This window comes from Pleuronectes platessa, chromosome 1 (genome assembly GCF_947347685.1).
Source record: "Pleuronectes platessa chromosome 1, fPlePla1.1, whole genome shotgun sequence".
Classification (NCBI taxonomy): Eukaryota; Metazoa; Chordata; class Actinopteri; order Pleuronectiformes; family Pleuronectidae; genus Pleuronectes; species Pleuronectes platessa.
The window spans coordinates 25689906-25702439 of NC_070626.1; the positions used below are offsets into that span (position 1 = coordinate 25689906).

The 12534-nt window shown below is 43.1% G+C and overlaps 1 protein-coding gene across 1 annotated transcript; it reads right to left on the minus strand.

Moving 5' to 3' along the window:
- Positions 1-25: 25 nt before the first annotated feature.
- On the minus strand, positions 26-3320 carry LOC128437618 (putative ubiquitin carboxyl-terminal hydrolase 50). Its single transcript, XM_053419805.1, has 3 exons — positions 3132-3320; positions 2551-2686; positions 26-1564 (listed from the first exon to the last, which is right to left on the minus strand). The coding sequence occupies exons 1-3, from the start codon at positions 3221-3223 to the stop codon at positions 1358-1360; spliced, it is 435 nt and encodes a 144-aa protein (XP_053275780.1). The 5' UTR covers positions 3224-3320; the 3' UTR covers positions 26-1357.
- Between the last annotated feature and the right edge of the window lie 9214 nt (positions 3321-12534).

Genomic DNA, 12534 nt, shown 5'->3' on the forward strand with positions numbered 1-12534 from the left:
CAGATGCGCCTATACTTTGGTAGTGTTGTTGTAGCACTGACATCGGGATCAGGTGCTCCTCAGTCTCATTTGCGTTGCACAGTGTGGAGGGACGGATCACAGAACGGATCCTCAGCTTGTTCTGTGAATCCAGCAGGGCTACAGTTAGATGGGATGTATAAAACCTGACAATGGTGATGTTGCAAATTCGAATAATGTAAATACTACTTGAGGGCGAGGTGAATATTTGTTAAGTGACCAAATTATTATTTCTTCTTGAAAGTAGCAGCCATTATAGTATCAGCTTATTCATACAGACAACCCACGCGTTTTAGGGGTTTCACTCCATAGCCTTCTGATGCTTAACTTCATCTTGAGCTGTACGAGACTGTGAGAGTTGAATTTTGCATTTTTTCCTAAAGAGAGGAGGGAACTGAGATTGTTGCTTAGTCATATTTCTCGCCATCTTGCATTTAGACCATATGCACTCAGTTTTAAGTTGTTCATGTAGAACACACTGTTTAACATGTAACATAAACCCCTGACTCAGAATGCTTTAAACCACACTGATGCCGAGACCTTGTCCGTTTCGCTCGGTGCAGCCAGTGATGGAAAACCCACCTGCTGTGAAGTTTGTTGTAGAATTTATTCTCTGTTTAAACACGCTTAACTCTTTACATGATTATATTCAAACACAAGAACCATATAGAGGAACTATAACTTGGATAAGTCGGAATCTTCCTTGGCTAGTTTTAAAATAACACTTTTGTAGGAGGCTGGATTTTGATTCATCTGATTGTCTGTGTTTAGTACAGACTCTGGAGAATATGAAGACTTGAGGCTTTCATTCACTAATATTCATAAGTTTTTAAGTATCAACATTAACTGACTGACAAGATTAAGCACAGATTATATTCTTCTTTTTTTTATTTCCTTTTCTTTTTGGACCGGAGATCTGACGTGTCAGGATTTGACTCGACTTCCTGACCGACCGTATTGTTGCCTAGCATGAGATCATAATGTTTTTACTTGTACATGTTGATTTTATTTCTCGATACTCATAAAACATTTGTTTCAGATATAACGATTATATTAATCTCATATGACTATTTATTAAAACTGCTTCAAATTAATGTTTGTGTGTGTGTCGATGCATTTCAGGTTGTTTTCATAAAAGTATGTGTTGAAGGGCAGAAGACGAGCCCTGATTCTCATCTTGTTTTCCTGCTGTTAGACATTACTGAACAAAGAATATACAAGGTGTACAAGGCGGGCAAGTGGACACTGAGTTGAGGTTTATGGATGAGGAGTGGACCGAAAAGAGGTTTACATCTTAAATAATTCAAAAAAAATTATTTGAGGGGAGTTTAAAAGTCCTCTACTGGATGTCGGCCTGATAGAGTCCATGGATCTTTGGATTGTGGAAAGGCTTGCGACTGTAGAACAGCAGATATGCATTTGGAGACTGTAGGAATCCGTCCTGGACCTCTCGGACCGCTGAGTCGTCAAAACAGTGCCAGCTCCGGGTCAGGTTGCTGTGGCACAGGGCCGTGTAGTGACCCATGTTCAGGTGACCTGCGTGGTTCTGGAGAAGGAGAGGAGGAAACCACAGAGAGTTCGAACAAGCTAAGAAACACATTGCTTCGCAGACAATTTCATACAAATATTATATATGTGGTATTTATTCATAATTCTAAGTGCTTTACTCAAGTTTCCATTTTTGTGTAGTAATCCACCAAAAACAAGGACATTTAGTTTTTAAGCACGGTATAATTGACAAGGCACAAATTCCATTGCAGACAAGATCTGACTTGTGATTCATCTACAAACTGTAACACAACACCATCCTGCTACTAGAAGGAACACCCTGGGGTTGTGCGCCTCCACCAACCAGTGCAGTTTCCCACACTCATGATGTCACTGTTTGAGTCCAAGTGACATCTATAAAACATTCTATAAAAGCAGACTTGAGATTTCATGCTCAAGAGGTCCAACGCATGTTTGTGAGATCAACGTGACCTTTTACCTCCAAAGTCCAAGTGAAGATTTGGACCAAAGTTGAAAGTAAACTTTGAAAGGGTTTCTGAGATATTGCATTGACAAAGCAGAAAGCTGTGTGTTGTGAGGTCACAGCGACCTTTGTCAAGACGTTCTTGACATATCGTGTTCACAACAATGGGATGGACAGACAACCTGAAAACATGGGGCCTCCAGCCACTGACTTTAACCAACATGGCAGCAGAAGAATATGACAACACTGTGGTGTGGGGTTCTACACAAACAAACCAAAATGAAAAGCCTTGACAATAAACTACAAAACTTGTGCTAATGTATCTGACCAAGTAACTTTAGGACTGAGGCTGTTACACGTTACAAAAGCTGCAGCAACAAAGACGGTGAAAAATATTTCTTACTACTCCTTAAAGATTCCTTCCGGACGTTATTGGTTAATTGACGTTAATGCTGTTAAATTAGCAGCCAAGTGCTATTTCAGCTTTTAAATGGTTTAATAAGCAGGTAGAGTTCTCTGTCTGTGTGTCTGCATGCGTCCGGGTGTGTGTGTTAACTCACCACGACAGCGTAGAGGTGGTATGAAGAGCATGAGGTGTTTTGTACTGAGCTGGACAGAAACTGAGTGAGATCGAGCTTCGTGGGGAAAACAACATTCGTCCTCAGCTTCACCTGATTCTTCCCTTTACAACCGAACCTACAGAGCAGCAACACATCACGTTGAGTTTCAGTTTGTGTTACAGCCAATAAAACACACAACTTTATCACTCAGGCATCTCAGGGCTGTTTAAACACTGTGGCTTATCATTATAGTATACATAACATCATTCATGTTATTGCATAAGAAGTGCATGACTCTTGTTGACTGAGGGTTAGTTAATGTGAAGGCCTCTTACTTAATATTCATCCATACTAAAGAAAGTTTACATGCTTATATGTTTTATTACTCTCCTCCTGTTCTCCAGATAACTGTTTGATTTTAGTTTAATAAGTAAACAGCTCAACTCTGTCTTTGCACATTATCCATATTTACTAAAAAAATATCGTTTGTCCTTGTTTAAAACAGACAATATAGTTCAAAGTAACAATGAGTATATTAGTTCACAATAAATAAAGATCCCTTGATGTTCCTTTGAACTCACCGTTTCAGGTGGAGCATCAGGATCTCAGGCGGTTTGTCCAAACACGTCAGCACCTCCGTTTCTCTCCTGAGTCCACAGACTGAGCACAGCATGGTGTCTCCTCCGCTCAGGACAGTCTGCTCAAAGAACAGGGACAGGCAGTCCTGCTCAACGCGGAGGCAGAGGGAGGGTGATGGAAACCACAGAACAACAGGGCAAGACCAGTTAAAATGTGACATGCGCCCAGTGATGGTGATGTTTTAAAGATGTGAACTGATGTTGAAAGGCACCTGAATGGAGCACCTGAGGACGTCCGTGGGGATGGCTAAGGACAGGACGGTGAAGGCCTGTGTGCTGTGAGCCTGCAGGTTGCAGTGCGTGCAGAGGGTCGTGTAGCTCAGCTGACCCTCGAACAGATTTGACACGATGGTGGAGTCTCCGGCTGCAGCGGTGCAGTTTCTGCTCTGGTCTTTTTTCATCCGTCGCATGTGGCGTTTTGCCACCTTGTAAATAAACACAAACAAACACAGATTTATTACCTGCGTCAAAGAGGTTATGTTTTTATCTAAGTTTGTTTGTTTGTTTGATAGTTTGCAGATTTACACTAAACAACAACCCGATTTCAAAGAAATGTTGGTGCCGATCCTGGAAATATTTACTTTTAATTGCAGGATATTTTTTTTACATTTTCCATGATTTCTCAGAGAAAAATTCATGGAACTTGATTTAAAAAATCTGATATTCAAACCAATGCAGAATTGTATCATTACCCTAGACAAAGAAGACACGCATCTTGTTCTAGGTATCTACTTCTGTTTGTAGTAACAATAATAAGATTAATACATTTTATTTCACAGTGCCTTTCTAGACACCCAAGGATACCTCACAATATATCATAAATAGACAAATGAATAATTAAAGTAAAACCAACATCAGATTAGGAGACAATACAATATATGTGACACAAGAACAGTTAAAAGTAAAACCAAAGTTTGAAAGCAGATGAAGACACCACACAGTACAAGAGTCTGATTAGTGAGGGATAGATAAGACGTGATATATGGTGATGGTGCAGATGAGATGGAGGTCCCTGCACCTTTTTCAGGTTGTCGTGGAGCACGTTGAGGAGAAAGAGCAGCAGTTCCTGGGCGTCTTGCTGGGAGTGGTTGTTGAACTGGGGGAGGACGGAGCACAGCACAGATCGGGCCTCCACCGGGGCACAGCTGAAGCCCCGTCCCAGCCACATCTCTTCCAGCAGGCGCACAAACACCTCGGCCACTCTGCACCTGGACCTGCAAGAGCAGAGATTAAACCAGTGGGAAAACAAGGCTGGCAACATTCAACCAATGAGAGATGGTGTGTGACATCAACCTGGCCAGCTCTTTGCGGTTGTCCTGGTTGAGGAGGTGCTCCACCAGCGGCACAGTGGAGCACAGGCACTGCAGCACAGCGTTCAAGTAGCAGGAGTTTCCAAAGTTGTCCAAACCACACACTCCGGGTGTGCTCCACCTCTTTCTCTCATTTCCCATCGGATCAGCACAGCTGGTAGAGTTTACTCTGGAGGGAGAGTGAAGGAACAGAACACATAACAATCTCAGTGTCTATGCATGTGCAACTTTTAAATAAAAAAAACATGTTTTCTATGGCTGAAAAGTTCCGTTCTTCACCAGAGAATTGATCCAAAACTATTTAAATTGATTTAAATGGTGAAGTGATTTATTGAGAAAATAATAGTACATTTTAATATTTACATCTTTGAAATTGTTGCAGGCTTTTCCACTTTTCCCTCAAACGTTTCTGACCGAACAAAATGGCAGATAAACTCGACTGAGTGTTTTGCACGCAAAGTCCACTCGTAGTGATCTGAGTAATATAATAATCTGCATAATATAATAATAATATAATCATTAAACCATTAAAACCTATATCAATAGATAAACAGTATAGTACATTAGTTCATGCACTTATTTAAATTTAAACAATGTTCTTCTTGGATGAATGTATAACTCGTCCCCCTTCAATTATATTGATGTGGATGAACTCAATTAGACTTTTCTTAAACTTACACAAAAGTTCTAATTAATCGATACAAATATTTTAAGAAATCACGTGTTTTCAAAAATACGAAGTTATCACTGCAGGATTAATTTGTTTTAACTTTTTTCAAGTCTCTTTATTTAAATTTTGTATTAAGATCTAATGTTATGAAAAGACAGTAAGCTCACCTTTGCTTGGACAGATTGATCAGGCTGGTCTCTCGGTGGGAGCTGCTGTGGAGCTGAGGTAAAAGAGGCACAGAGACGCTGCTGTCCGTGTTCAGCTGAGAGGCCAGAGTCCTGGTGAACTCTCTCAGGTGGACCTGTCTGCCGGAGCTCTGCAGCGTGTGCAGCACGAATGTGTTGATGCAGATCGTGTGCAGCGTCACCCAGAGGCCCGGCAGAAACACATCCACCCCTGGTCCTTTCAGGTCCGACAGAGGAAGTAGAGCAGGGCCGGTCCAGCCCTGCAGGTGGGCTACAAGTTGAGAGAGTGAGTCCGTGACCGCTGGGTCCACGACTGGCATTTTCACGGTGGGAACCAAATTTATATTGAGCCCGACGCCAGAGAAGATGACCTTGCCTTCCATCCAGGCAGAGCTGTCCAGCTGAACCACGTGTCTGTGGCTGCAGAACGGTCTCAGCAGGTGCTCCACCACCTGCTCAACCACTGGCTTCCTGCTCTGCCTCTGGAGCTGCTCTGGACGGTACAGATACATGTTGCAGATGAACCCCGAGCTCAGGTCACAGAGCAGGGCAACATGTAGAGGGCAGGGACCCTGCTGGTAGAAGAGCTGGTACTTCTTCACGGCCAGGTTTTGACCGGGTGTGTAGAAGGCCTGGTAGCGCCTGGTCAAGTGGCTGCAGAAAGCAGAGAGGGCTTCCAGCTTGTCTCCATCCTCCAGTCTGCTCAGGGTCAGGACTTTCATCTGGAAGCTGTTTCTCTTCAGGACACTCTGCCATCCATCCAGCTTCAGGGTCAGCTCAGAGCCAAAGCTGCTGTCGTCCCCTACAGACAGGCCGCTCTGCAGGACAACAGAGAACCACGTCAACGCCTCGGCGTACTCCACCTGGGAGAGACCAGCCCTCGGCTCTCTGCTCTGGGTGTAGAGGGGACGATTGGCTCCTGCCTTCACGCCGGCAGCTCTCCTGATCAGCTCCCGCACAGCTCCTCTGTCCAGCACCTCCAGCAGGAGCTCCCTGGCAGTGTAGTAAATCTGGTAAGTGGGGCCACTGTGACTCCTCCTGAGCGGCTTCACCTTTTTGCACTTGAAGATGTTTGGCAAACAGAGGCCGTCATTGTTGGTTTCCCCGTTCAGCTCGTCCACTTGGTGGCACTCCTCCGACATCCAGGTGCACTCCCTCACCGACAGAGCCTTCGCCTTCATCTCTGCTTTCTCTGAGATTTAAGAACGTGATGATGGCTTCTCTCACGACGGAGTCATCGGATCTGTGACAAGACAAAGAGATGTCGCCCGTCTATGATGAGAAAAGATAAGGAGACTCAGGGCGCTGTGTGCTAGAGGCGTCCCTCAGGGTATCTGTGGGGACTGTACATGTATCTATATATGGCTCTGTGTGTTTGTTTGTTTTTGTGTGTGTGTGTGTGTGTGTGTGTGTGTGTGTGTGTGTGTGTGTTGATCTGCTCCCACGTAAAGCTAACACACATGAGAATCTGCTGTTGAAGTTGATTCCCTGTAGCCAGACAACAGTGCCTTGGCAACCTCTCAACACAACCCTTTGACCCAGTGCAGCTATCATGACATGTCGTCCTCTTCGTGCACGGCTTCAGGCTCCTGCTTGACATTTAGAAGAACTGGAGAAAGCCCTGCACGTTATCCAGCACAAGAACATCTCTGGTGCTGCAACGTTCTGCTAGCGACAAAATATGACAACTCACAAATGCATTACTTTCCCTTATTTTCATTCCACCCATGTTTTTTCTCCCTACAGTTCTCTTGTAGCACACTCCACACTCCTGGTGGATGGCTATATATGACTAGGGAGGTAGAGCGGGTTGTCCACTATAACACAAAGTCAGTTGTTTGATCCCTGGCTCTCCCAAGTGTCCTTTGATGAGACACTGAACCCCAAATTGACACTGACGGCTGTGCTGGCAAGGTGTGAATGATGTGTGATGGAGAAAGTGCAGCTAATGGACTGAATGAATATGTGTTAGTGAATGGGTGAATGGCAAAACAGTACTGTAAAGCCCTTTGAGAGCCCCCCCCCCCTCACTCAATGCAGGTGTTCTGACCAGCCAGTAGGAGCCACTAGCGCAGCAACAAGGACATGAACCTGTCTTTTCAACAATCTGGAGCACTTTCAAATGTTCATTGTGGGACCAAGCCGCGAGCCACAGGTATCTGTCTTCGTGCTGGTAACTGGATCTCTGTGAGGCTGAGGCTTATACGGATTGTGTTGCCTGTTTCATCTGCACGTCTCGTTGCTGGCAGTGGCCCCTGACTCATGACGAGCTTATTCCTCGAGGTACAATCAGTGATCTAAAAGTAAATTCAGAGGTCGGGCCTACACCAACATTTAGATACAGAAACGAAACATGAGTCAGTGACAAGTTTTTTAATCCATAAGACAAAGTTTGCTGAGCTCTTCCACTGGTAGTAAAATTCCTATTTTGAGCTTGTGAAAGAATGTTCACAAATAATTTCACATGTCTATACTTATTTACTTATATATACTTCTATAAAGACAACGCACATGCAGGAGGAGGCAGGGTTTTATACTGCAGCCGGGCACCAGGTGGCGATGAAGACGATTTGGCTTTTGGAGAACTGTCTTGTGGTACATGTGGTCCATGACTAGGACCAAGTGTCACAACTGTAGAAACAGTTTTTTATCCATTCTTCACCATCTGGGGACAGAAATGGATTATTTATTTAATAACTTATTATGGCTACAGCACGATTATAATCTTCCATTCTATTCAACTTTATAATTTAAAAAGGAAACCCCAAAAACAAGAGACATTTCATTATAAAATCATAATCAAAAACTAGCATCTCTGCTAAGCTCCAACAGTCCCCTTAATGAAACTACATTTAAATTCACTGGATCCAGATTTTTATTTAAGTCGACACTGAAAGTCCCACACTCATAAATATCAGTTCCCTTAAATTGCCTCATTTATTTTTCATAAAAATCCACTCTCTGAGAAATCAAAGTAAAGGGAGGAAATATCCCAAAGGTAAAGACAGTGATATACAAATTCCTCTATTTAATGTAATGGGTTCTTCTTTGGGTCATGACTCACGACTCCACAAAATGTAATGAAAGTAGTTTTTGCATCATACTGCTTAAAAATAAACAGACAAAACAACGGATAGGGGTGAAAACATAATCTTCTTGTCGGAGGTAAAACATGTAGTACCTGTGTTTATTTCACCACAATCCTGCTATTGTCATAAATAGTCTTAAGCTCATTTGGATTTGTACAAAACTGACAGAAGGTGTCTCTAATATTGTAAAAATATAATTTCACAAAAATTTTTTATTTTTTTCTGCTTCATTGTACATTCATGCCAAACAAAACAAGCAGTTGAACACATAATAAGAGTCTTTCTCTTGGCGTCTTTTGTGTTTTTCCCTGAGAATTCACTGCAGCCTCAGTGTGTCGTGATAATATCCTGCCTTCTATCGTCAGGGGTGGAAGAATCACACAATCACCTCGAGGGCTCTGGAAGCTCTCGTGCATTAATCAAAATCCACTTTTAAGCCCAGGATATGTTAATCCGTCCATATCAAAGACTGTCTTCCCTCCTTCACTGCGCCCTTCGAGCTTTCTAATGAAACCAATTCATTTACACACAGAAAAAACAAGACTGCGTCCAGCGTCACAGGACTTCACTGTTCCACACAATGAATAAGAAAATAACAAAGCTGATGGTTTTATTTCATTAAGTCTCAGCTTATTAAATTATTCCAGCAACAGATCTGCTTTTCCTTCTGTTTCTCTGTTGAGTGATCGACGAGAACACAGGCCTATGATCCAACAACAAACCCTACACCTTTTGTTTTTCTCTAAATAAAATAAATGAATGCATCTATAAGACCAGAAAACAAATCCAAAATATCCGAACCATGAATGGCTGCCATCTTGCTCATTTGGAGCCGGAAGGGATCAAGGGATGGAGCCATGGTTGCGAGGTCCGGTTGATACACGGGCTCGACCAATCGAGAGTCAGTCTCAGCTGTCAATCATCATGCTTTGCTTTCTTAGAATAATGTATTAAATGTGTACTTTTAAGAAGGAGGTTTATGATTTAATATCCAGCCAACCACCAGAAATCTAAAAGGGGTTCCAGTTTGCTTTCACAGCAATATGAGGTCACTGTGACCTTGACCTTTGACCACCAAAATCGAATCATTTCATCTGTAAATACAAGTGAACATTCAAATCAAATATGAATAAATTCTCTCTGGGTGTTTTTGAGATACCATGTTCATAAGAATGGCACAGACAGACAAATCAGATGCTTTGAGTTTTCTCTCTTTTTATTATGGAAACTCTTCAGCTGAATTGCATGTCTCTGCATAATGAATGTGCTTTACCAGGAACAGTCACTGCTTCTAGGCAGATTGTATCGAGGACACGGTGACTATTAATAAACCTTTAGAATAAGTGTCTATGAATGAGGGCACCACGTCAGACCCTGCTGTTTGTTCAGTTTCATTCAGTTTTATTCACGCAGCACCATCATCTCATGGCTCTTTACATCCCAAAGTCGAGACCTCACAATATCATACAGAGAGAAACCTAGCAGTTCTCATGGTGAGCAAGTTGTTGAGCAGCTGTGGAGAGAAAAAAACGTGTCAGCTTCAAATTCATTTTGTTCAACTGAGAATCTTCTGTCAAAGTTACGCACAACTTTAGAATGTTAAAACTTAAAATGGAGTGTCCCAAATCCGGAGGTAGAGGCCGCAGGTTCGTTTCTGATCCAGCTCTTTGCTTCACGTCTTCCCCAAGGGTTGTGAAGAGAAGCCCAGCCAACACGACGGAAAATGAGTGAGTATTTGGTTGTATCTGTGTTGTGTTGCGAGTATTTGGTTGTGTTGTGAGTATTTGGTTGTATTGTGGGCCTAACATTAGCCTTTTGCATATAATTAGCGAAACAGGCTAATGTCATGTTAGCTAGCTATATAAGAAGCTAGCCTTGTCCTTTTCAAAATATATTGATGTGAGAATGAAGCTAGCATGGTATAAAGCTAGCTTAAATGATGTTAGCCTGCTTTTGTAATTAATGAAGTGTAGTTGGTCAGAAGACTCGAGTTAAGTGTACCAGACGTGTTGGTCCCTTCTTAGTATCCCCTGGAAAACTTCAGTTGTGTTGTGAGTATTTGGTTGTATTGTGGGCCTAACATTAGCCTCGTGCATATAATTAGCGAAACAGGCTAATGTCATGTTGGCTAGCTATATAAGAAGCTAGCTTTGTCTTTTTCAAAATATATTGACGTGAGAATGAAGCTAGCATGGTATAAAGCTAGCTTAAATGATGTTAGCCTGTTTTTGTAATTAATGAAGTGTAGTTGGTCAGAAGACTCGAGTTAAGTGTACCAGACGTGTTGGTCCCTTCTTAGTATCCCCTGGAAAACTTCAGTTGTGTTGTGAGTATTTGGTTTCATTGTGAGTATTTGCTTGTGTTGTGGATATTCGCTTGTGTTGTGAGTATTTGCTTGTATTGTGAGTATTTACTTGTGTTGTGAGTGTTTAGTTGTGTTGTGAATATTTGCTTGTATTGGAGTGAATAGATGTGCGTGAGTATTTGTTTGTGCTGTGAGTATCAAGCTGTGAGTATTTGGTTGTGGGTATTCGCTTGTGTTGTGAGTGATTAGTTGTATTGTGAGTATTTGCTTGTGTTGTGAGTATTTGCTTGTGCTGTGAGTATTAAGTTGTGAGTATTTGCTTGTGATGTGAGTATTTGCTTGTGCTGTGAGTATTAAGTTGTGACTATTTGCTTGTGTTGTGAGTTTTTGTTTTTTTTGTGAGTATTTGCAATGATGTGTTGCCGAATTGATGCAGATGTTTTCTCCATTTGCACGTTTCCCTCACAGCGTGTTGAGCTCTCAGCCGATGTATTTACAACTTCCCTCCCTCCTCAGTGACCTCATGGTCACATTAGCAGGGCTGCTCGTCCATAATACAACTCTTTCTGTCTCCATGTTGGGATGTGAGTGTCGCTTTAAGACGGACATGAGGAAAATATGACTCTGCCGGCTGCAGAGCTTTCTCACATGACAGGGAAACTTATTCACCCAGCTTGTATCATCAAAGACGTGGTGGATGAAAGCAGAGGCCTGTGCTCACTGTCCTGTGAGGAATCTCTAACGAATGCTGAATTTATAACTCAGCTGTCAAAACCGCACGCATGTTTGACGTAGTACGAGAAGATCAGCGGCTCTGATGTCAGCGGCCGGGACGCTGTGCAGCTCTGGCAGTAGGTAAACGTGCAGGTCCCTGAGGGCCAAAGTCTATTTATAAAGGCACTTTGTGTCCTAACTTTAGTGTCCAGCCCTCGGCCCGACTCTGGTCTGAATATGGAGTCACATTCTGACACTGAGGAGCCATAACGAGCAGCCTCGAGTTGTAGAAGATGCTTTGTCTCCACATCTATTCAACTGCGCTGCAAGGCCTCAGCCAAGCAGTCCATCACATTTATACAAGTTATTTAAGCACTTTCCATGGAGGGATCTTCTACGGAAGCTAAAGCAGTTCCTGGTCTTTGCAGAAATACCCCCACCAGTGAAGTTTAATTGGGCTTCCGGGAAAGTGAATAGAATTAGCGACCTTGAATTAAGGGGTGATGCATTAAGCTACTGTCAGCTGACGGTGAGTGAGCTGAGCCGCTTATCTTGGCGTAGCTGGATTTTATTTTTAACCCGACAACACCTGACAGGCCGCAGGGAACCGGGGGAAGACCTCCGAGTGCGGAGGATGACTGACAGCGAGCGAACATGAGAAAGCGAGGGGTGGAGGTGCAAGGCCGAGGAGAAATGCTCAGTATTTAGATGTAAGTTGAGGAGGATTGTGTCAACAGAGGGGGAAGTATTGAGGAGTTTGTCTTTGGTAACGGGGGGGGGGGGGGGGGGGGGGGGGGGGTAGGAGAGCCTATGTGGTGTTGATGTGTTGACGTGTGAGCGGAGATGCAGGCGGTGAAATCAGAAACATCCTCTGGGAGAGAGAGAGCAGAAAGATTGAGGGGAAAGAGGGAGGTGCGGTAGACGGAGACAGAGGACCTGAGGAGTGAAACCAGTGAAAACACTTATTTGGCCTACATTTAGTCATTTTCTCTGACTTGGCACATTACAGGCACCTTAAATCCCATCTGGGTATTCCAGCAGGGTTTGATCACTGTGACTGAGGATTGTGTTGT